General features: G+C 42.9%; 6 protein-coding genes across 13 annotated transcripts; 4 read left to right on the forward strand and 2 right to left on the reverse strand.

The window, feature by feature from the left end:
- Nucleotides 1-9: 9 nt before the first annotated feature.
- On the forward strand, nt 10-2,023 carry LOC120455713 (XK-related protein 6). Of its 2 annotated transcripts, none has more exons than XM_039642126.2 (5): nt 10-389; nt 451-606; nt 780-910; nt 1,094-1,246; nt 1,890-2,023. In XM_039642126.2, exons 1-5 carry the CDS (start codon nt 160-162, stop codon nt 2,012-2,014), a joined length of 795 nt encoding a protein of 264 aa, XP_039498060.1. In that variant the 5' UTR covers nt 10-159; the 3' UTR covers nt 2,015-2,023. The 2 variants fall into 2 exon arrangements, with proteins under 2 accessions (XP_039498060.1, XP_039498059.1); XM_039642125.1 differs by lacking the exon at nt 1,890-2,023 and adding an exon at nt 1,319-1,715.
- A 231-nt stretch (nt 2,024-2,254) lies between these two features.
- Nucleotides 2,255-4,797, forward strand: LOC120455711 (calpain-C). Its single transcript, XM_039642124.2, has 2 exons — nt 2,255-2,991; nt 3,076-4,797. Exons 1-2 carry the CDS (start codon nt 2,261-2,263, stop codon nt 4,385-4,387), a joined length of 2,043 nt encoding a protein of 680 aa, XP_039498058.1. The 5' UTR covers nt 2,255-2,260; the 3' UTR covers nt 4,388-4,797.
- A 147-nt stretch (nt 4,798-4,944) lies between these two features.
- Nucleotides 4,945-7,022, reverse strand: LOC120455714. Of its 2 annotated transcripts, XM_039642127.2 has the most exons (4): nt 6,977-7,022; nt 6,166-6,510; nt 5,788-6,103; nt 4,945-5,657 (listed from the first exon to the last, which is right to left on the reverse strand). In XM_039642127.2, the coding sequence occupies exons 2-4, from the start codon at nt 6,504-6,506 to the stop codon at nt 5,361-5,363; spliced, it is 954 nt and encodes a 317-aa protein (XP_039498061.1). In that variant the 5' UTR covers nt 6,507-6,510; nt 6,977-7,022; the 3' UTR covers nt 4,945-5,360. The 2 variants fall into 2 exon arrangements, with proteins under 2 accessions (XP_039498061.1, XP_039498062.1); XM_039642128.2 differs by lacking the exon at nt 6,977-7,022 and having other exon boundaries at nt 5,788-6,100; nt 6,166-6,677.
- A 550-nt stretch (nt 7,023-7,572) lies between these two features.
- On the reverse strand, nt 7,573-8,100 carry LOC120455376 (HIG1 domain family member 2A, mitochondrial). The gene is made up of 2 exons (XM_039641500.2): nt 7,870-8,100; nt 7,573-7,786 (listed from the first exon to the last, which is right to left on the reverse strand). Exons 1-2 carry the CDS (start codon nt 8,012-8,014, stop codon nt 7,623-7,625), a joined length of 309 nt encoding a protein of 102 aa, XP_039497434.1. The 5' UTR covers nt 8,015-8,100; the 3' UTR covers nt 7,573-7,622.
- Nucleotides 8,101-9,452: 1,352 nt separating this feature from the next.
- LOC120455375 (high mobility group protein DSP1) lies at nt 9,453-16,031 on the forward strand. 6 transcript variants are annotated; one of them, XM_039641494.1, is made up of 7 exons: nt 9,453-9,471; nt 10,113-10,225; nt 12,013-12,489; nt 12,573-12,734; nt 12,810-12,973; nt 13,105-13,279; nt 13,346-16,031. In XM_039641494.1, the coding sequence occupies exons 2-7, from the start codon at nt 10,202-10,204 to the stop codon at nt 13,526-13,528; spliced, it is 1,185 nt and encodes a 394-aa protein (XP_039497428.1). In that variant the 5' UTR covers nt 9,453-9,471; nt 10,113-10,201; the 3' UTR covers nt 13,529-16,031. The 6 variants fall into 6 exon arrangements, with proteins under 6 accessions (XP_039497428.1, XP_039497430.1, XP_039497432.1 ...); XM_039641496.1 differs by having other exon boundaries at nt 12,034-12,489; XM_039641498.2 differs by having other exon boundaries at nt 9,454-9,471; nt 12,037-12,489.
- A 656-nt stretch (nt 16,032-16,687) lies between these two features.
- On the forward strand, nt 16,688-22,790 carry LOC120455248 (1-phosphatidylinositol 4,5-bisphosphate phosphodiesterase gamma-1). The gene is made up of 4 exons (XM_039641244.2): nt 16,688-18,293; nt 18,610-19,081; nt 19,139-19,992; nt 20,049-22,790. The coding sequence occupies exons 1-4, from the start codon at nt 16,989-16,991 to the stop codon at nt 21,117-21,119; spliced, it is 3,702 nt and encodes a 1,233-aa protein (XP_039497178.1). The 5' UTR covers nt 16,688-16,988; the 3' UTR covers nt 21,120-22,790.
- The last annotated feature ends 112 nt before the right edge of the window (nt 22,791-22,902 follow it).

Here is a 22,902-nt window from a genome sequence, read left to right on the forward strand (position 1 = left end):
AACAATGAATTCAGTCTTTATTCTAAACTTCAGTGTTTTAAATCGAAAACCTGACTCAACTCAACAAATTGCAGTGCAGAGTAGTTTGAAGGTCGAGGCCTTGGATATATTGTGGAATAGGGTGTCACATGTGCAATATCTCAGCTGGAAGGAGGAGTTATGGCCTCCGCGGAACAAAGAACCGAGGTGGACGCCCTCAGGATGGAGCCGATCTCAAAATTGAGCATGCTGCTCACTCTGGTGTCCATTCTGTGGCGGTTCGTCTCGATCTGCATCAATTGGAGCCTGGCGTATGCGTACTTTGTGGAGGAGTCGTACGGCTACTGCGCCTGGACCATTGGCTCCATTCTGGTGCCCATGACGGTCACATCGGTCATATACATCCACACGTACGAAATCGATAGCGTGTACTTCCCCCGAAATCTACAGATCACGAACTATGCATTTCAGCTTGAAATACACCCATTCGGGTGAGAAACGCATCGTGGAGCGAGGGATATACTCAAATGTTGTGATCTCATATCTATTTCGCGATGTCTACGCCCTCAACTATGCTCTCAAGTACTCGATGGCCAAGGAGCGGGATGACAAGCAGGAGGAGATCGGGTGAGTACTGAGTGCAATGTCAGCTTGTCGGTCATGTTTACCCATATATGTAGTATGTATGTCTAATAGTTTTCAGTAGATTTATGCCCTAAATGGGTGTATTGCCGTTTTAGTTAGTCGAATGGCCATTTTATCGTTTATTTAAAACGAAAATCGAAATTCTTATTTTGCAGATATTACCAAAAACTCATGACGGAGGAGTGCAATGTTAGTTTCGTTCGGCTTTTCGACTCGTTTCTGGAATCAGCGCCGCAGAAAATATTACAACTGGCAATTGTTTTGCAATCGACAACGGAGTTCACATGTAAAACTTAAATAATAATACTACATCAGCTGTTCTGACGTTTACTTTCGGAAATCCAAGTCAATTCAGGCTGTGCATTCGTATTTTACCCTAGCATTTTGATTGTATCCAACGAAAGTGAAACTCGGCGTGGAAAGTCAGTGGATGCAAGTAGCTATTAACCATTCAAATTACTCTCCTCAGACTACCGCCGGATTGCGCTCGTCGTCTACTTTGGCAACATAGCGTGGTGCATCCAGGCGTACAATCACTCCAATCGCCTGGCTCAACTGGACAAGCATGATATCGCGGCAAAGGGACGATTTCTTCAATTTCTCTTCCTGCTCTGTCTCACTGGTAAGTAGCACTTGGCAGTGGTGCTTAGAATCGGTAGTAGTATGCCTGTAGTTATTTGATTTTGTTTTGTAGTTTCGAGAACGCTTTGCATCGCATATGTGGCCAGTCTTTTCCCCATCGAAACAGTGATCATCTGTGCGGCACTCGCTTGCTTTTGCGGCACCATTGTATTCCTTGTGGACTCGCCAATGATCGCCGAATCCCGCCTTATGAACTACCTGTACTGCCTGTGTTTCGGCGTAGTCTACCTGTTTATATTTACGCCCGTCAAGGATGCGCCAACCAAATACAAATACGCCTTTTATCTCACATTCTGTTTGTTGCAAAATGCAATCGCCTGCGCCTTGTACATTCCTCTATACCTTGCCACCACCATTATTGCCTTGTATATTGTCGGCATCGCTCTGCTGATATTCTACTACACGTACTGCCATCCAAATACCGTGAGAACTTATTTTTAATGTACTGTAGTACCATTTTGTATAATAAACGTTTGTATGCCACTTTTGTTGCGCCTTGGAAAATAGATTTTTCTATCGATATTTCTGCCTCGATTACTAGTAGTTAGATTTTGAATTTAGTTAGTACCTGTCGTTGTAATTTAATAATGTTCACTAACTTCGATGATTGTCGGGCGAACTAGTGCCCAGATATTGGCCAGCAGTGCATCATTGGCCATTCCAGCTGCGCATGCGCAACAACCCAAGATGGTGGAGTTGGAACCAGTTGGCGGAATCGGAATCTGGAATCTGGAATCGGTGGCTGTGAGTTGAGCTGGGAGCCCAATTAAAACGGTTCCCGCTGATGAACCAAGCGGAACCGGTTCGGGATCGCAGCTAGACTTGGCTAAGCTAGTTGGCATTGTATATTTCATGCAGCTCGTTAACTTTCACTTCGGCTACGAGGGGCGGAGACCAAGGCAAATCGCAATTGAGCACTGGGACTTGGAGTAGCAACGATCAGGATCGGGTTCACGAAAGCGGGAGTGATGTGAAGGATATCAACGCCCAGAAGATGGCATCCAAATACGAGCGCATACTAAGCGATTGCAGGGCGAAGAACGTGCTGTGGGAAGACCCCGATTTCCCCGCCGTCCAGTCTTCGGTCTTCTACTACCAAACACCGCCGTTCACCTTCCAATGGAAGCGCATCATGGATCTGGCGGATGGTGGCTCCGGTACGGTGGCTGCAACCAGTGCGGGACCAGTGTTCCTTAACGAGACGGCCGAATTCGATGTGGTGCCTGGCAAAATGGGTGATCGCTGGCTGGTCTCCTGCCTGGGGCTGTTGAGTTCCCTGAGGAACCTCTTCTATCGCGTGGTGCCCGCCGATCAGACCCTAGCCAGTGCCCACGGCGTCTTTCGTTTCCGCTTGTGGTGGTGCGGCGAGTGGGTGGAGGTGCTCGTCGACGACCGTCTGCCCACCATCAATGGGCGACTGGCGTTCATGCAGCCGCAGGCATCCAATTGCTTCTGGGCCGCCCTGCTGGAGAAGGCGATTGCCAAGCTGCACGGCTCCTATGAGGCGCTCAAGTATGGCACTCGTTCCGACGGACTCACCGATCTCCTGGGCGGCGTGGTACGGCAAATGCCCATATTGGCGGACAACATTCGGCCGCAGACGCTCAAGGAGCTCCTTACCACCACCTGCATTGTCACCTGCTTGGCGGACAAGAGCGGCACCGTGGCCAAGAAGAATCTCGCCGAGCGCATGCCCAACGGGATCCTGGTGAACGTTAACTACAGGTAAGCTTTATGGGATTCTGTGGCATGCCTTGGGCAAATCTATATTTTCCCAACTACAACGACCTTTTCTCTTTGATTCTACAGACTTTCCAGCCTGGACAAGGTGAAGACCCTAATGGGTGACTCGGTGCAGCTGGTGTGCCTGAAGGACACGTTCTCCAGCAAGCCCTTTGGCGAGAAGACGCACTTCCTCGGCGACTGGTCACCGATGTCCAAGACGTGGGAGCGAGTGTCGCAGGTGGAGCGGGCGCGTCTCATCCGGCAACTGGGTCCCGGCGAGTTCTGGTTGTCGTTCTGCGACTTTGTGGAGATCTTTAGCACCATGGAAGTGGTGTACCTGGACACGGAGACGTCCAATGACGAGGAGATGCTCAAGAGTCGTCCGCTGCACTGGAAGATGAAGATGCACCAGGGCCAATGGAAACGTGGCGTCACCGCCGGTGGTTGTCGCAATCACGAGTCGTTCCACATTAATCCGCAGCTGCTGATATCGGTGCAGGATGAGCAGGATCTGGTGATTGCCCTCAATCAGCACACGGCCGTGGAGCCGAAGGTGATTGGCTTTACGATGTACACATGGGATGGCGAGTACATGCTCAGTGAATGCCTGCAGAAGGACTTCTTCAAGAACCATGTGAGCTACCTGAATTCGGACTACGGGAACACGCGGCACGTTAGCTATCATACGCACCTGGAGGCGGGTCACTATGTCCTCATACCGACCACCTATGAGCCGGCGGAGGAGGCACATTTTACGGTCCGCATCCTGGGCACTGGATCGTTCCGACTCTCCTGCCTGGAGACGCAGACCATGATACTGCTGGATCCGTTTCCGGCACTCAAGAGCACGGATGCCGAGCGATGCGGTGGCCCGAAGGTAAAGAGCGTGTGCCAATATGAGCCCGTGTACATGCAACTGGCCGATGAGAACAAGACCATTAACTGCTTCGAGCTGCACGAGCTCCTGGAGGCGTGCCTGCCCAATGATTACATCAAGGGATGCGCCAACATCGACATCTGTCGCCAGGTGATCGCACTGCAGGACAGGACCGGCAGTGGCCGCATCACCTTCCAGCAGTTCAAGACCTTCATGGTCAACCTGAAGTCCTGGCAGGGCGTCTTCAAGATGTACACCAAGGAGAAGGCGGGCATTCTGCGCGCGGAGCGACTGCGCGATGCCCTGTGCGACATCGGTTTCCAGCTGAGCACGGACATCATGAACTGCCTGATCCAGCGGTATATCCGCAAGGATGGCACACTCAGGCTCAGCGACTTCGTTTCAGCCGTCATCCATCTGACCACCGCCTTCAATCAGTTCCATCTGAAGAACTACGGCCAGGTGAACGTGATCGAGGTGCATCTGCACGACTGGATTAAGAGCATACTGAGCTGCTAATCTACGCGGGCGCGGAACCCGCTCCACTGAATTTCCATCAACACTCTCTTTTTTTTTAATCCTAAGATTTATATACTGGTTAAGGATGATGATGATGACGATGCTGCTGATCAAAGGCCAGTTTCGCTTGAAAGATTTCTTAGTTTCTTCCATTTGAAAATCAAAAGAATGTCTTTCTAAATCAAAGAAACCTTCTACATTATACCCTTCTTTAAATGTCTTAATGTGTAACTAGTTTCTGGAACTAGAGTTTAAACCCATATCAATATTATTTATATGGAATCGAGCGAAATGGGCAATGCGATCATAGATGTTTATGTACTACTGAGAATTTTATTATTATTTATTGTTCTTATGGCTAACAATTAAACGAGCGCTGAAGGCGAGACGTGTTCAGAGTATTTTCAAAATCTATGTATGTTTATTTATTCCTGACCCCAAACCGGGCGAGAAGGACTCCAAGTGGTAGGTCTATATGCAGATACAATAGTTGGCCTTTCCGATCAGCGTTAGTTGGATTATCTGATATAGTTATAGTTGCGGGTATTATTTATAAAAGACGTGTGTGTAGTGTGTAGTGTGTTTACAAGCGAGTATTTTGTGCACGAGTATTATACATGGTACACCAGCGGATACAATCCATAGTAGGCTTAAAAGATGATCGCATGTGCGTGGTTCTCTACAGTAAAATGGGTAACGATTCCAGCGCAGCTGCAGTCCGGCACTCGGGATGCTCATGCTCCTGGCTCGATAGCTTCATGTGGCCAACATTTGTGTTCCTCGAGAACAGTCCACACTTGTGCCTCACTCTTTAAAATAGTCTAAAATATCAGCGTGTAATCACTTCGATCTGCAGTTAGTGATGTGGACGACATGACCGGATCTCTCCTCCATCTCCGAGCTCCGGAATCCCAATCCCAATCCCAATGGACTCCATCCAATGGAAATGTACCATACCCAATTGACAGCACATTTACATGGAGGTGCCATTCTGGGAGGAGGCATCGCTGATGCGACGGGACAGCGTCGTCTTGCGGCTGATGGACTTGGAGTTGCCGATCTGGTTGGCGCTGGAGTGGTAGTTTGAGCTCGATCCTCCACTGGTCGGGGTGTCGTTCAGTGACTCCACAGTGCGCATCGCCGACCGCTTCAGGGAGCCAGTCACCTCGTGCGGCTCCTGGTAGCCGGAGTCCATGTCATCGTGGTAGGAGTCCATCAATGGCGTGGGATCCTCGTAGTCGTAGTCGACAAAGCCATTATTGTCAAAGGACTGCAAACGGTTTAAAGTATATATAACAGTTCGATCATACGTAGGGTTTTTCCAATACGTTTTTCTTTCATAATGAAAGACGCCCTAAGATAGGCCACGTATTTTGGCCACTATACTATACTATCCCTACCTTGACAAAGGACTGCGAGTGCTTCTCGTAGCCACGGAACACCTGGCTGTGCGACTTGCCGCGATAGTCCACCGATTCGTAGTGCCCGTCCTGGGAGTTCTCGATGATGAAGTGCCGGGTGCCGTGGGGCGTTAGGGTGGCCCACAGGAGACGGCTGTCGTTGACCAGCTGGCTCTGTAGGAGATCCCGACTGTTGGCCGTGGCGCAGGGATACAGAATTCCGCCGGATGTGAAGGCATTGGATTTGGTCGCCTCGCCCAGGGCATTAATAGCCGTCTGCTTGATATTGGCGTCATGGTACGAGAAGAAGGAACTGCTGGAATGCCAAAATAGGTGTAGAAATACAAGCAACATTTTTGTGCAACCATCAAGACTTACTCTCTGCATCGCATCACAATGAGGGCCAGGAAGCAGCCGAACACGAAGATCCCGATGCAGGAGGAGACGAACAGCCAGACGCTCTCCAGACTCTTGGAATCACTCCTGACCAGCTCCATCAGCGCGTTCCCGCTCTCGTTGTGCTGCATCCCATGGCCGCACATGAAGGCGGCGAAGCACGGCTGCGACTCATTGGAGGGCACCAGGATGTCCACCGTCGCCGGCTTGGAGATTAGAAAGGACGGCAGCGGTGGCGGCGGCATCGATAGTATAAAGTCCGGCGGTGGACCGGCCAGCTGGTCACAGCTGCCGACACAATTTCCAAAGAGCATGTTCATCATGAAGCTGAAAATGCGTCCAGAGCACACATATATGTAATTACCATCGAATCAATGGCGCATACCCCCATCTAAATCCGCCGTATAATCATGTGTATCTGTGTTGTGTTCTTGGATTCACAACATCGTTTTTGGGGGTAGGTTTTCTACTACTAACTAGCAAACGACTAATCGCACCCATAAACCCGTAATGAAATAGTTTCTATCATTTGGAAACTAGACTCTCTAGTAGGTGCTACTAAAAAAAAAGGTGCTACCAATAAGTTTGGTTCGAATACACAAGTACAAACAAAGCCATTAGCTGAAAAATTCCTTTGCATCCCCACGGGTGTTTTAAAATCCTTTTTTGGCCCCTCGATTGCACCAGAGACTTTGGGATTTTGATAACAACAAGAATGTAGGAGCTCTTTGGGGAACCCATTAACAGGCAATTAACTATACTGCAACATTTGAGATTGAAAACACTTTCGAACCTTTCAACACAATGCCCTGACTTGTGTCAAGGAAATCCCAGTCAGAACTGAGTGGTAGTAACTATTCCAAATACTTGGCTCTCCTCTCCAGCTCCGGCAAAGGTGCGCGCGCATCTCCCCCGCAGAATGGGAAATGCCAGTAACTCGACGATACCTTCGAGTCCGGGACACTTACCCCCGTGCCTTTGGACACACCCAGGTATGGTCCTGTATATGCATGGATGGTATAGGTAATCACAACTCAAACGACCTTTCAACATTAAACCATAGATTATTAAGTGAACTAAAAACTCACTTAACATCTCTAAACTCACTTAACATCTCTAAACTCATTATAATTTATATGATATGTATTATTTATTTGAATCTATTGTTTCATCACAGCTGAAACTATCACATAAATTGTAGCCCCTTAAGATTTTTGGTTTCCCACATTTCAGTACAACAAATTGAGACATTATAAAATTATTATCTATAGGTATCTTTTAGATACTATCTATATACAAGTTAACGTATATTTAAACATTTATATAAGTTTGCTGTCGTAGGTGGTAGCTTTTTGTAACATGGGACTCAAAAAAAAAACAGAATACAACTGAATGAAAATTCAGCCTATATATTTAGGATCATAATAATATCGTTAAAGTTATTTTTTATCAGTGTATGTCATGACAACGCCGACAACTAGGGCCATAACGGTAAATCCCTGAGCAGCAATACGAGTTCGCATCATCAGCTGCGACATCTTCCGATTGCCAGTGCGAAAGTTGTATAAGCCAGCTGTGAGCGCCGCCGTCGTAGCCAAACATCCTGTATGCAAAAATAATAAACAATTGCAGCAATAAATTGATATGTACATTGTTTTGTTTACATAACCCGGCAAACACACTCACCCAACGGAACCAGCGGATTCTCCTTGATCTTGCGCTGCAGCTTCTCTTTAGTCGTTTCCACCTCGGCAACGGGTCCAAGATCCTGGCGTAATTGTATCCAATCCAGTTCCTCCTCCGGAAGCGAGACTTGAATTTTGTTCGACATATCGCGTTTAGTTCCGGGCAATATTAGGAAAACGGCATCAAACAAGTCAAATTCTATTATTCATTTGGAGATGACACCGACGCATATGATGTGCGTGCGTTCACACTATTTAGCCGATAGTTTTCGCACGGCGATTAAATGAAAATGAAACCAGCAATACAAAAACGTTATTTTTAAATTACCAGAGAGATTTCCTACTTTGCATTTTTAAAATGAGATATCTTAAAAAGGATTATATTTGTCATTACATAGCCATATAGCCATATTTAAAAAAATTGTTTCGATTTAAGGAAGCCAGAAAATGGATGGTATTTTAAAGGAGCCTTTCGTGGGAGTCAATAAAAATATAAATTAAAAAAATATAGAAGTAATCGTTTTAAGCAAATCTTTTACTAAAACTAAATACATTTCTGAAGTTTGCGTATACGTATAATAAAAATCAAATTAAAAAAAAAGAAAATATTTAAATGGCCAATATAATTGAGAATTTTGTTTTTTGGGTTTTTGTGACCTCATACATTACATTTGTACATACACATACATATGCATTATTGGCTCTCTCTGTAAAACTAAACTCACGAGAGCAAAAGAGAGAGCGAAGTACAGTCACACAAAATGAAAATGTGTATGTAGCGGTTCGCTGCGATGTACATATGTTTGTGTGTTCCACACGTATGTACATACAGCTGCGTTCGTGGGAATAGTAGTGCGAGAGCATCAAACGGTTTTTTCGTATTCCCTTTTGTTAATTAATACTTTGCTTTGTCTTCTATGTCGCAAAAGGCGCAATGCAGTTATACTACATATTATATTTTAATCTTTCAGTTTCTACTGTACTTAATTGTTTTTAGGAGAACATCTCATTTCAGTCGATCATATGAACTTATCATTTAAAAAAAGAAGCATTTTTATGATGGAATATTTATATGAAACAATCAATTTAGAAAGTAGCGGTCATCTGCACTGCTATTAGCATGAACACAGTTGTATATGCTTGGTTATGTATCAATGTGTTTGCATTGATGCATATCGGTTTTGTAGAATTCGTACAGCCAGGCGTACATGCATACGTCGCATTAACGAATGTAGCTGGCAGTTAAAAATAAGATATGTATGTTTAAAATAAATTTTGGCCCTAAGAACTGTATAATGTACATATGCATACATACAGTTCTGTATTTTTCCCACACTCCACACGCTCCATAGTTTGTATGTTTGGCACGCAAGCGTTTATGTACATACCCGTGTTCGTATGTATGTACGAAAGTAACAGGCCAAAATGTTTTATAAGGCCTTTTCCCTCCACCACGTGTATGTACATATGTATGTATGTATGTATTGGCTCTCTTTGTGCTCTCACTCTCCCGCACACAAGCACAGAATTGCGCACACAGTCCAACGCAACGCAACGCATACACATTTATCCGCCCGTTTGGATTTGGAAGCACAGTAAGAAGGTAAGGCAGAGACGGCAATTCAATTCATTCGTTGTTGGTACGAGCGGCGCGCGAACGAACATCATATATTGTATTTTCCGCATTCGCATTGATACGATACCATACTGTGTGCTGTGTACTGTGTACTGTATAGCATATATACCATACCACACCAACAAAACACAAGCGATACGATACGATACAATAAAGTCAGCGTATGCAGCGCTGTTTGTTTATTTTTTACAAGCTAAAAACAAACGACAAAACAAATCCGCAAAGCCGCCCGCGTTCCGCGTTTTGCCAACTAAAAAACAAATAAAATCAAACAACAAAAAAGCCAAAAAGGCCTAGACGCAAATACAAAAGAAGTACAAAAAAAAACGTGCATTGTGAATTTTTTAGTTTTTCAAAGTTTTGGCTTGTGCTGTGTTCCTTTTTTCCTGCAAACGTGCATCGTACATACATTCGCATTCGTATCCGTACATACATACGTGCAATAATCAATACAATACGACGTACAACAAACTGCGTAGAACAGTATTAAAAAAAAAGGAAACAGAAAAAAAATCTGGCTTAAGACTCGACTCCAATTTGCGTTGGTGTGCGTATTACATACATACGTATTTGTGCTAAAAGTAAATATATATGCTTTAACCATTTAGGACTAAAAGTGAAGGATATATTACGGAAAACCCATTATAAGGCCAATCCACGATTAAAACATTCGGACTAGATCCGAAATCTCACAGTTATGGAACACTTTCATCAAATACAGGTAAGCTTGTGTGCAGGTATACGGCGTTTTATTTAAAACACACATGCACACATTTATATACACTCATGGCACAACACACATACAATCATGGCCGCGTTTTTTGTATAGGTTGCCGCGTTTTAATCATTTTCCCGCCAAACGACAATGTATAATTAATAAAAAGCCAGACGCTTATTTATTAATTATTTATTTGGATATTTCCGAACCTTTTTGCCTTTACTCAGCCACAGTGGAAACTTTTTGTGAATATATATGCTGCATACATACTTACATACGTACGTATGTACATGCAAGCGTATGTACATCCATTGCGTCTCGCTTTTGTTTTTAGTTATTAAATAAATAGGCATGTAACTAAATGCTACAAGAGTACGCCTTTGTATGTGCAAGTATGCATACAAACAAAAAAACGACGCTGTACAATCAAAATTGTATTTTGCGTGCGCATCCAAGTCCGCCATTTTTCTTATTAGTTTGTATAAATACACAAATATATTTATACCAAGAATCGTGAATGCGTGCATGTAAACGGTAAACCGCATTGCATTTCTTTTTTTTTTTTAAATATGCTGCCTTAATGCGATGTACGCACGTTTGTTTGCATGCATAGGTACATATAATATGCAAAAAATAAGGAGAATATGATGTACATAAAATAAAAATACATACACATATAAAAACCTGTACGTGAAACGGCCCAAATCGCAGCTTGCGTAATCCGAAATTGGCTATATTTTTACCCATGTGTGCATAAAATACAAATGTATGTATGTATGTGCAAATACTTGTCTATGCAAATATTTATGCGCACATGTATATCTCTGTATTCACATATGTATCTACGTAAAATGGCTCTCTAAAATACATTTATTATTTTTTGGCAGTGGTAGGAAAGTGTATTATGCTTTTTTGCACAATCGGCAAGCAGAAAGGGGCTTTTTTCGGCAAAAAGAATAATGAGTTCATTCATGTTTTGTAACTCTGACGCCCTGGTTTTGCACTTTAAGCCCTGGAATCGGAATCGAAATAAAGACAATCAAATCCGATTCACAAAACGGAACCGGTGCTACTCGCTCTGCTTCTTCTTCCCCCAACAATAGTTCCATTGCCTTGCCCGATTCATGTAAAAGCTTTCTATCTATGGGCTCAACAGCTGGTGCGATAATTACTATTAATTTGTAAACATAACAAGCTAGATTATTGACATTGAAATTACGCTTTCAATGGGAAATAAGAGACTATCTTTTGGTCAGGATTTGGTATTATATTCTGGTATTGACATCAATTTATCGGTATCTGTAGATAACGAGTATCTACACGTTTATTTACATGGAAAGTAAATGAAAAGGATAACGCCCCAATTCCGACAGATACTTTTTATATCTTTTGATGATTGCTATTTAGAGTTTTGGCTTTAAGTAAGACTAAGACTCTTCAGACTTAATAATTATTAAAAATTAGTAAAGAAAACTAGCTAAACTTTGATAAAGTTAAAGAACTGTTAAATATTTTAACAAATCAGCAAAATATTCTAAATGTAGAGATACGATTGTTAAGAAATATCCAATTTTCTGCACCTTCAATTCTTGGCGCTCATTAAACCGCAGAACTCACAAAAAAAAAAAAGCACAGTTTTCACTATCGCTAGTATTAAGGACTATCTTAGTGGTTAGTGCGATGCCAGACATCGAGAATCAAGCCAAATGATTGTAGTGTATTGTTGTAGCCCAATCGACTGGCATCGCACTAATAATGCTAATAAACATCATCAACCAACTATTGATCAGCAAACAATTCAACACTATCAGCAGCAATTGGCTGCTCAGCAACAACAACAAGTACAACAGCAACAGTTGCAACAACACCAGGTGGTGGTGCAGCAGAATCAACAGCAGGCGCACCAGAACAGCTCCAATACCACAGCCGGCGTGGGCACCCAACAGCTGTTCACATACAAAATGGCCAGCAGTTTTCCGAATCCGGCCACGACGATGGCCCAGGTGGTGGCCACATCGAACGCAGCCGGCACCACGGGCTATGACTATCGTCTAAATATGGCACAGGCAGCCGCTGCAGCAGCCGTACCCGGCTCCCAGTGGTGGTATTCGGCCGCCAATCAGGGCCAGGTCGATGCCAATACAGCGGCGCAACTGCAGCACCAGCAGCAGCAACAGCAGCAGCAACAACAACAGCAGCAGCAACAGCACCAGCAGCAACAACAGATGCAACAGCAGCAGCAGCAACAAAATGTCATCAATTCGGCGGTAAGTTTGAATATGAGAATAAGCCATTTTCATTCCCTTCAGCCAGCTAACCTCGTTCCCATTTCCGTTCCTCCAATCCACAGAGCCCCATGATCAGAGGAGGCAAGGCCGATGCCAAGCCCAGAGGCCGAATGACCGCCTACGCATACTTTGTACAAACTTGCAGAGAGGAGCACAAAAAGAAGCATCCCGATGAGACGGTGATATTCGCCGAATTCTCACGGAAGTGTGCCGAAAGGTGGAAGGTAAGTAATGAGAATATCAATTGCCCTAAGGACTCCTTGTTTTAAAGTGGTTTGCCATCTATCCCATCCGTCTAGACAATGGTGGACAAGGAGAAGAAGCGCTTCCACGAAATGGCCGAGAAGGACAAGCAGCGATACGAGGCGGAAATGCAGAACTATGTGCCGCCCAAGGGAGCGGTCGTGGGACGTGGCAAGAAGAGGAAACAAATCAAGGACCCCAATGCTCCAAAACGTTCATTGTGAGTTCGTAGCAAAGTCAATTATCATATTATGCTATATTGTATACACAATTGTGACTGCAAGATAATGAAGCGAATCAGATCAATAATGATTTACTCCGCCTTATTCCATCACCTTTTTTTTCGCTTAGGTCTGCGTTCTTCTGGTTCTGCAATGACGAGAGAAATAAGGTGAAGGCACTTAATCCCGAGTTCGGAGTGGGCGACATTGCCAAAGAGCTGGGACGAAAGTGGTCCGATGTGGATCCCGAGGTCAAACAGAAGTACGAGTCGATGGCCGAGCGGGACAAGGCTCGATATGAACGCGTAGGTTTTTTGATATGCATAACCACTTCGATATCCGATTAACATGTGAATTTTTGCCTTTAACAGGAGATGACCGAGTACAAGACAAGCGGGAAAATCGCCATGTCCGCACCGTCGATGCAGGCGTCGATGCAGGCGCAGGCACAGAAAGCTGCGTTACTTGCCGCCGCTGCCCAGCAGCAACACCAGCAGCTGGAAGAGCAGCACGACGATGACGACGGCGATGGAGATGATGACGAGAACCAATAGGTTTAGCAGTAAATACTCTTCACTATTTATACACACGATCGTTGTCGCGATGGAGGAACAAACATGATAACGTTGGTCGATCTATTATCAGGTTGGCCAATGTGTGTTGAATATATATTTATATATATAAGGGTGTGCCCTTTTAGAGGTTTCGCTTTCCGGTGACAGAACACTGTCACAATTTGTTCAGGATCATCTGGCAAAGCTATTATCAATCGTGTTTTGATTAAAGACAGGCTAACAATCATGGTGGAAAGGTTCCTTTTTTTTTTGTTTTGTTTAATTTTTAAGCATCAAGAATGTGCATAGAGCTCTTGTGAATCTCTTTCCTTTTTTTTTCCATTTGTAGCACCCCCGAATGAGCGGTGTAAGTCTCTTTCAGAAATATTAGAAATATAGAACCAATGTCCAACTAAAAATCCAACTATCACAGAAATCTCTCGAACTTTCAGAGAAGGTTTTCATAGTTGACCGAAGAGGAGACCATTGTTCCTAGTGTATTTCGAAATCTCGTGAGATTCTGTGAAATTTAAGGATTTTTCAAGCGATTTCCATGCCAGGCGTGGGCAAAATGTCTGCAGAAGATTTCTGTGATTGGCAAACCAAAGCACAAATTGTTTTGTTTCATTTTTCTGTGACAATTTGATGGTTATCGGGAAGTGGAATCTCTAAAGAAAGCACCTATTATATATATGTAAATGCATATATATAAATAATATATAATTTTTTTTTTTAACATAAGTAATCAAATTTCCATGAATTATGAAGATAAATCACAAAGAAACCTTTTATAAGTTCTATGTTAAGATGATTAAGATGAATACGATTAAGTATGGTTAGATTAAAATGACACTCATCTGTCTGCAAACCTTATTTGTGCTTCAGTGCTAAGTTTCTCCTAAAGTAATAAGAAGAATTATTTTATAAATTGAAGAAATTCATCATGATGTCATTCGTTCTCAGCAACTATGAAGGTTACCACTACATTTATAAATATTGGTACATATTTCCCATTTATTAAAGTTAGATTCACCATAATGAAACTATAATTAATGCGTTCGAGTTTATATGTTTCCCACACGAAACAAACTCAATGAAACGTGATAATGTGAAATACTTAACTCAGTGGCGGGTGATATCTCGATCTATTTATTTTTGCCGCTCTCACAACATTTATATCCTCCAAATTCCATTTCATTCAACACATGTTTACTTAGTTCATTTACCAGTTTACCAGTTTAGTTTGCGATTCGTGAATCAAAAGATCCTTGGAGATAATTGGGTTTGTCCTCATTTGTAAATAGATACACATCAACTATAATAGCCACGATCATAAGATACGGAATGTTGGTCTTCGGTTGTTCGGCGATTCGAGAGAAGGAACAATCAAAACGATATCGGACATTGCAACAATTGTTGTTGACTTGGCCATGTACATACTATTTGAAGTATTATTTAGATGAGACTACGTAGAAATTAACGAGAATCGAGAGCAAATTACAACATACAACCCTAATATTAGAGTAGATTTCAGCGGGACTGCAAAGTAATGTAAAAACTAGTTTTTGCGTCGGCCTTAAAAACGCCCAAATGTTCCAGGCACAGAAACAAATCAGAAACAAAAACAGAAACAGAAAAAGAAACAGAATGAGAATGATAATGAGAAAGTGTTTATGCAGATGTAAAGGGAGACGTTCCTCCGGCCTTTGATAGATGGGTATGCATGGATAGAGATCACCACCCGTTGGCCAAAACGGTTGGAAGGATGTTTTCCTTTAGATCGCCTGTATAAGCCAAGTAGTGGTTAGATTATAACGTGATAAGAGAGGAGCTGAAACTATTACCATGGATGCGTCGATGGTCAGTTAACCAGGACGCCTCTAGCTGTACGCCTAACTTCGCTCTCGCCACGTTATGAGTGCGAGATATGCGTGTATATGCATGTAATTATATATATATATATATAAATAAACATATATATTTTTTAGCATGATTTTGATAGAGAATAACTCGCCACCGAGATTATATTCATAGAAGTGTGTCTAGGTTAAACCTTTAATTCCTAATTTTCTACAATTTGACGGTAATCCATCCCCTACATAATAAATTACTATGAAAATTCCAGTTCCCTGTGCGCTTTGTTATTAAGAACTAAACTATTATAAAATAAACTTTTAGAAATGAGATTCCTTTTTTTTTTGTTCTTAAGATGGAATGATGATGTTTTCTTCAGAACCATTTGTCTTTATCTTTATTTTTAATTAATGCTTGGTATACGTAATAGATGAAGAAGAACTTTTATGTTAAAAATCCCAATAATGAACAGCTTTAGCTTTTATATTTGATAGACACAACACTCGGTTGGAACCACGACCGAGTTCCTAAACTTAAAATGTGTGAATTACATTAGCAATACTATAGTAGCCACTAAGTATTTGTTTTTTTTCCTAAGAATTTACACAATACTGTAAAAATAGTTTGAAATAAATTTAATTTAGCTAGATGTACGCTTGTAAAGGCAAATCAGAGAAAATTTCTTAAGAGTTGTTTTGCGTATGTGCGAGTACTACGAGTGGTACTGCTGTGTGCCAAAATGGTTTTGCAGGGGCAGATATATGTATGTACATATTATTATCAGATGGTTCAGATGATTTCGTCCAAATAATATCCAAATGTTTTTCCCAGGGCCACGCAGAGCTTCCTTATCCAAATGTGGGGTTTTCAAAAGAACAGACCTAATTCACTACTGAAATTAAAACTGAAATATTGCGCACTTATATCTAGGGAAGTTGAAAAAGCTAAAATGAATATATCCGATATGGAGCTACGTAAAGCAATCAATTGCCTAAGCTTATTAATTTGTAAACATATTTTAAATACAATAACAAGAAAACTTATGTTTGTTTTGGTTTCGAGAACTTTATCCACGAAAGGTAAGTTATAATTGCTTTTAGCTTCTTCAATCTGGTTAGTATTTTTAATTTCCCTCTTTAGATATTAAAGTTTGTAAGCAAACCAACTTTTAGAAAAATTTTTTCAAATTAAAAAATTGTATTTTGACACTTCGAAATACACCGAAGTGTGTAAAGCCCATTTGCGTGGATTTGGTAGATTTTTTACTACACTGCAGTCTGGCAACACTGGCGGTTTCCTCAACAGCTGGCTTATCTTATCTGCCTCTGTGGTATTTTTTGGGTACATTTTAGTTATTGCATTGTTAAACTCGGGTTTTTGAGTCCAGTGGCCGTGATTTGTGCATCAAATCACAATCAAAGAGAGGGAGCAGTTAACCTGCGAATAGTTCCACGCGCTGGAACCCATAGTTTGCATGCATTGCATTTAGTCTGGCGATCGGTTGGCGAGGCGTGGAACAACCTGTGGCAGCCAGCGGAATTCGAAAGGAACTGGATTCGAATAGGAATCAAGACGTTTGGACGTTTGCACGTTTGGATCGGACAGGATGAGCTGCTTTAGTGCGATGAGTGCCCCGCTGCTGGGCGAGATGGAGCAGACCATTGGGATGCTGGAGCGCGGCACCATTGTGACCAAGTTGTATGGGAAACAGCGTCGTCCAGATCGTCGACACCTGATGCTCATCCGAGAGACCCGACAGCTGCTCTGGGCCACGGTGGCCACCCAAACGCCACGCACCGACTACGAGGGTGCCATACAGCTGCGTGAGATTCGCGAGATACGGGTGGGCAAGCACTCCAAGGAGTTCCGCCTGTTTGCCGACGACTGCCAGCGCTTCGAGTCCAGCAAATGCTTTGTCATTCTGCATGGCAATCACTTCAAGCTGAAGAGCTTCTCTGTGGTGGCTCTGTCGGAGATCGAAGCCGATAACTGGGTGCGGGGATTGCGTTACATGGTTAAGGACACTCTCGGAGCACCCTATCCCTTGCAAATTGACCGCTGGCTGCGTCGCGAGTACTATCAAATCGAGAATGTGAACTCGCATTCTGCCAAGGCCACGGAACAGTCGCCAGCCCAGGTGACTATCAAGGACTTTAAGCTCTTTTTGGCCGGAGTTAGCTGTAAGATGACCACCAGCAAGTTCATGGAGCACTTTACCGAGGATGTGCGGCGCAAGCACGATCTCAAGTTTGACGACTTCTCGCGGTTCTATCAGAAGTTGCTGCTGCCTAACGGATTTGCCAGCGTTTTGTCGGGATCGGGAGTGGCCAACTTTACTTATTCGGAGGACCAACAGGTGGTGCGACCGTCTGAGCTGAAGCAGTTCCTGGAGACGGAACAACGCGATGTGAGCGCCAGTGAGATCAGTAACGCAGCCATTGCCTCCTTCATTCGGGACTTTGTTCAGGATGTGGAACGGGACGTCCAGGAACCGTATCTCACCATTTCCGAGTTTGTTGACTTTCTCTTCTCGAAGCAGAACGACTTGTGGAACAGCAAATACGACCAAGTGTTCATGGACATGAACTTGCCGTTGTCCTCCTACTGGATCGCATCGTCGCACAATACCTACCTGACGGGGGATCAGTTCTCTAGCGAATCCTCCTGCGAGGCCTACGCCCGCGCCCTTCGCATGGGATGCCGCTGCATCGAGCTAGACTGCTGGAATGGACCCGACAACCTGCCCTACATATTTCACGGCCACACCATCACCTCCAAGATCAAGTTCATGGACGTCATCAAGACAATAAAGGACCACGCCTTCACCAGCTCAGAGTATCCGGTGATACTGTCCATAGAGCAGAACTGCTCCCTGGAGCAGCAGCGGAATATGGCGCAGGCCTTGATCGAGGTTAGTTGACCTAATCGAATCTATTAATAACAACAATTTATATATGCCATACAAACAGGAGCTCTGCATGATTGCATTTTGATTCATTCGCTGTAATAACGAATTCTTTTATAGCTTTCTTTGTGAATGCTTTTCTTTGCCAAACACAATACATAATTGAAATAGGTTTTGTAGATTGGGACAGTTGCTAATATGTATATGTATGTCTATATTTAGAATACGCGTTTTATTCCTTTGAATCTAACTTTAAATATATCGGAGCAATATTTTAAGTTATTAAAGCCTATTGACCTTTACCTCCTATACCACATTACAGGTTTTCGGCGATATGCTTCTTACGCAACCTTGTGATCGGAACGAGCAGCATTTGCCATCGCCGTACCAGTTGCGTCGCAAGATAATCCTGAAGCACAAGAAGTTGCCGCAGTTTGACGACATCACCAATGGGATTTCTGGCACGGGTTCACTGGGCCATAGATCTTCGCTGGGAGGAGCGGGCGGTGGGGAGAACGATGGCGAGAATGTGCGCAAGGTGTTCAAGGAGGGATTGCTATACTTCAAGGATCCGGTCGATAAGTCCTGGAATCTGTACCAGTTCGTTCTGACCCATCAGGAGCTGATCTACTCCTCTGAAATCAACGAGTCGCGCAATGGAAACTCTGAGGATGACGACTTTGGGCTTTCTTCGTCGTGTTCCTTAAACAGCAACATGCAGCAAAAGCAGAAGGATACCTCGGCCAACGATGAGCTGCACTTCGGCGAGAATTGGTTCCATGGAAAACTGGAAGGTGCCTTTATTGATTGAATATTTAATCATTTACTTTCTCTAACTATTTACTTTTTAGGTGGCAGGAAGGAGGCGGATGATTTGCTGAAGAAGTATAAACATTTTGGCGATGGAACATTTTTAGTTCGAGAATCGGCCACGTTTGTGGGTGACTATAGTCTCTCGTTTTGGCGACGAAATCGCCCGAATCACTGCCGCATTAAGTTAAAGCATGAAAATGGATCAATCAAATACTATCTAGTGGAGAATTTTGTGTTCGATTCACTGTACTCACTGATCGTTTACTACCGCAAGAATATGCTGCGTAGCTCAGAGTTTTCGATTATACTAAAGGAGCCTGTTCCGCAGCCGAAAAAGCACGAGGATCAGGAGTGGTTCCACCCAAACACCACAAAGGAGCAGGCCGAACAGGGGCTGTTTAGGCTGGAAATCGGTTCGTTTCTGGTGCGGCCATCGGTGCAGAGCATTAACGCTTTCGTCATTTCGTTTACAATCAATCGGAAGATCAAGCACTGCCGCATTATGCAGGAGGGACGTTTGTACGGCATCGATACGATGAATTTCGAGTCTCTGGTCTCGCTGATTAATTACTATACCCGAAACCCACTCTATCGCAATGTTAAGCTCAGCCATCCGGTCTCTCAGGAGCTGCTGCGTCAGGCGCTAGCGGAGGCCGCCCAGGGCGATCACAGTGGTAGCCACGACGACAACGGTGCCTCCAACTACATGGGCTCCAACTTAGAAGAGCACGTCACCTGCAAGGCACTCTACAGCTACAAGGCGAACAAGCCAGATGAGCTCTCGTTTCCCAAGCACGCCATTATAACGAATGTCCAGAGGGACAACTCGATGTGGTGGATTGGGGATTACGGTGGCATGATAAAGAAGCACCTGCCGGCAAACTACGTTAAGGTATGATGCGAATCTTTATTTTAAATAATATTATAATTGAATATTTCAAAATCTAGGTTATCGATTCGACCACGGAGGACTACAACTCGTTGAACGAAGAGGGTACAGATGGACGCACCGACTCCATTGAGATTTTCGGAGCTGTTGCCTCGCTCTTCGAGTCCAACGATCCGGGCATTATCTTCAAGCTGCAGATACAAACGCCAACGATGCAGAATCCGTTTGTGATTGGCTTCGACAACCAGGAGACGGCGTACGAGTGGATAAAGGCAATCCAGGAGGCAGCCCTCATCGCCAGTCAGCTGGCATCGGAGAGAAGGAAAAAGGAGCGCACTGCCCGTGTGGCCAAGGAGATGTCCGACCTGATCATCTACTTCCGCAGTGTGCCGTTCCGCGAACACTCGTGGATATTTCAGGAAATGTCAAGTTTCCCAGAAACAAAGGCGGAAAAGCAGTTTTTCCAGCAGAACACACAACTGTTTCTCTCCTACCATCGCAATCAGATTAGCAGAGTGTACCCGAAGGGTCAGCGCTTGGACTCGTCGAACTTTAACCCCATGCCATTCTGGAATATAGGATCACAGATGATCGCACTGAACTATCAGACAGGCGATAAGGCCATGCAGCTTAATCAGGCCAAGTTCCGAAACAATGGGCAATGTGGCTATATCCTAAAGCCGTCGTTCATGAAGTCAGATAGCTTCAATCCGAACAATCCGCTGTGCGATGGCCTAAGCGAAGTGAAAGTAAGCATACGGCTGATAGCCGCACGTCATCTATTTCGGGGCGGCAAATCGAACAATCCTCAGATCGTGGTCGAAATAGTTGGCGCTAGCTATGATACAGGCGTTAAGTACCGCACCAAAGTCAACGAAAATGGTTTTAATCCGGTGTGGAATGAATCCTGCGAGTTTAACGTGCGCAACCCACAATTCGCGATTCTTCGCTTCGAAGTACAGGACGAGGATATGTTCGCCGAGACGCACTTCATCGCCCAGGCGTGCTATCCGCTGACCTGTATTCGTCAGGGCTATCGCAGCGTCATCCTGCGAAATAAGTTCAGCGAGGAGCTGGAACTATCGTCCCTGCTGATCAACATCAAGGTTGCAAATGCCACTTCCCCGTAGGAGGATTATTAATATGGATCATTAATATGCTTAGAGTGCAAACTATGATTCCAAATCTATATGTACATGTGAATAGGTGTCGTCGAGTGTTTATGAAATCAATTGCTAGAATTGAAGCAAAGCGCAGCTATTGCACAAAAGCAATTTATCGAACACTGTACATACCATTTCACTAAACTATGACCTGATTCTCCCACTCATAATAATCTTAAAACATAAGATCTGGTAGTTCATGACAATGAGTATTCAAATAGTAATTGAAAGCATAATTCGGAACTCCTGGAACTGAAATCAAGTTGTTGTAATCCCTGCAAACTCTAACGTAGAAGTTATATTTATACGTGACATTGATTCAGGACAACAAAATATTACGGATAAGGTTTAACTATCCGTCACCTCATTTAATAATAAGCAAAAGTTTTACATTAAGTTGATTCCAAAATAAGAAACAATCCGAAAACAGCTCAAAGGGAATCAACTGAATGGGCATTTGATATTCGGTTTCAGGACTTTTTTAGTCCTTTTACAACAACTGATCAGCTTTTTATAAGTATTATATTACATTCTTCTATTGAAAGTCTTAATTCAATTGAAGAAAATAGAGCACTTGTAGGCACTTAAGCATGTTGATTGGCTATCATTTGTGACCATTCTTTCCATTCTTTCTTTCTTAGCACAAATACTCAAAAAGCATTTTAATCATTCACCTTTGCTTTCCTTCTGATGCTTAAAATAATTATACAATTAATGAAAAGCAACCATTTCTGCTAAAGGATCAGGTCTAACAAAACTTAAACCTCTTTGATTACACAAGTCTTCCAGTTGTTTAACAATTACGATATCCCACGAATTTGTGTCTATGTTGTTTTATCACGATTGTTGTAGTTGATGTTAAACTCCATCAGAAAAACTAAAAGTTTGAAAACAATATTAAAACAAAATTAATACAAAATGTAATTGTACCTGTGATTCAATTACATTTATTTGGAAGTGCCTAAAAATCTAAATTATCGAAATTTTAAACAAAAATTAGTTTTAAATCGTGTTCTATGTGTGTCACTCTAGAGAAATTGTTAAACGTGGAATTATACCTGTTGTAACTTAAAGATATATATTTTTACAAAATCCAAGTTTTAAAACATATCGTGAAATGCAACTTACCTTTTTCTCTCTACTAAACTGCGAAATCTAAATATTAAAACACTAAGTTCAGTAGGCGTATTTATTATTGAATGCATAATGTAATTTATATATTAAATATCCATAAAATGCACTAGTCGATTTAAGAAGTGGAAAATGAGTTCTCTATGCGTATCAATAGATTTTGAATCTGAAACTGATTGCATTCCATTTGAATGCCCACTGAAATGATCGATACGTATCTACAGAAGTCATTTGTCATGCATTTGCATTTAATTATTTAATTAACATTCTGCGGTTTCCATTCGCACAATAGATCGCTTTTTGAGCATTAGCAAATCATGCTTAGTTTATGTACCCAAAATGTATTTAATTTGTACGTTCCGTTTTTAAGTGATTTGTATGTACGTCTAATAGATATTTGCAACTCTTTTGTAATTGCCTTATATTCAGTAAACACACAATACGTATACATTCATAATTATTTAATGCCAAATAAATGTTTACCGGCGTTAGGTGTCTATATACAAACTTGTTTTTATGTTCTATTTTTGAGGATTAATTTATGATTTTATATTCCCGAAAAACGCGCGTACAGTTCCACCCCATTACAAGCATTTTGAGTTCAGTTTCCAACTCGGAC

The sequence above is a fragment of the Drosophila santomea genome, chromosome X, assembly GCF_016746245.2.
Source record: "Drosophila santomea strain STO CAGO 1482 chromosome X, Prin_Dsan_1.1, whole genome shotgun sequence".
NCBI lineage: Eukaryota > Metazoa > Arthropoda > Insecta > Diptera > Drosophilidae > Drosophila > Drosophila santomea.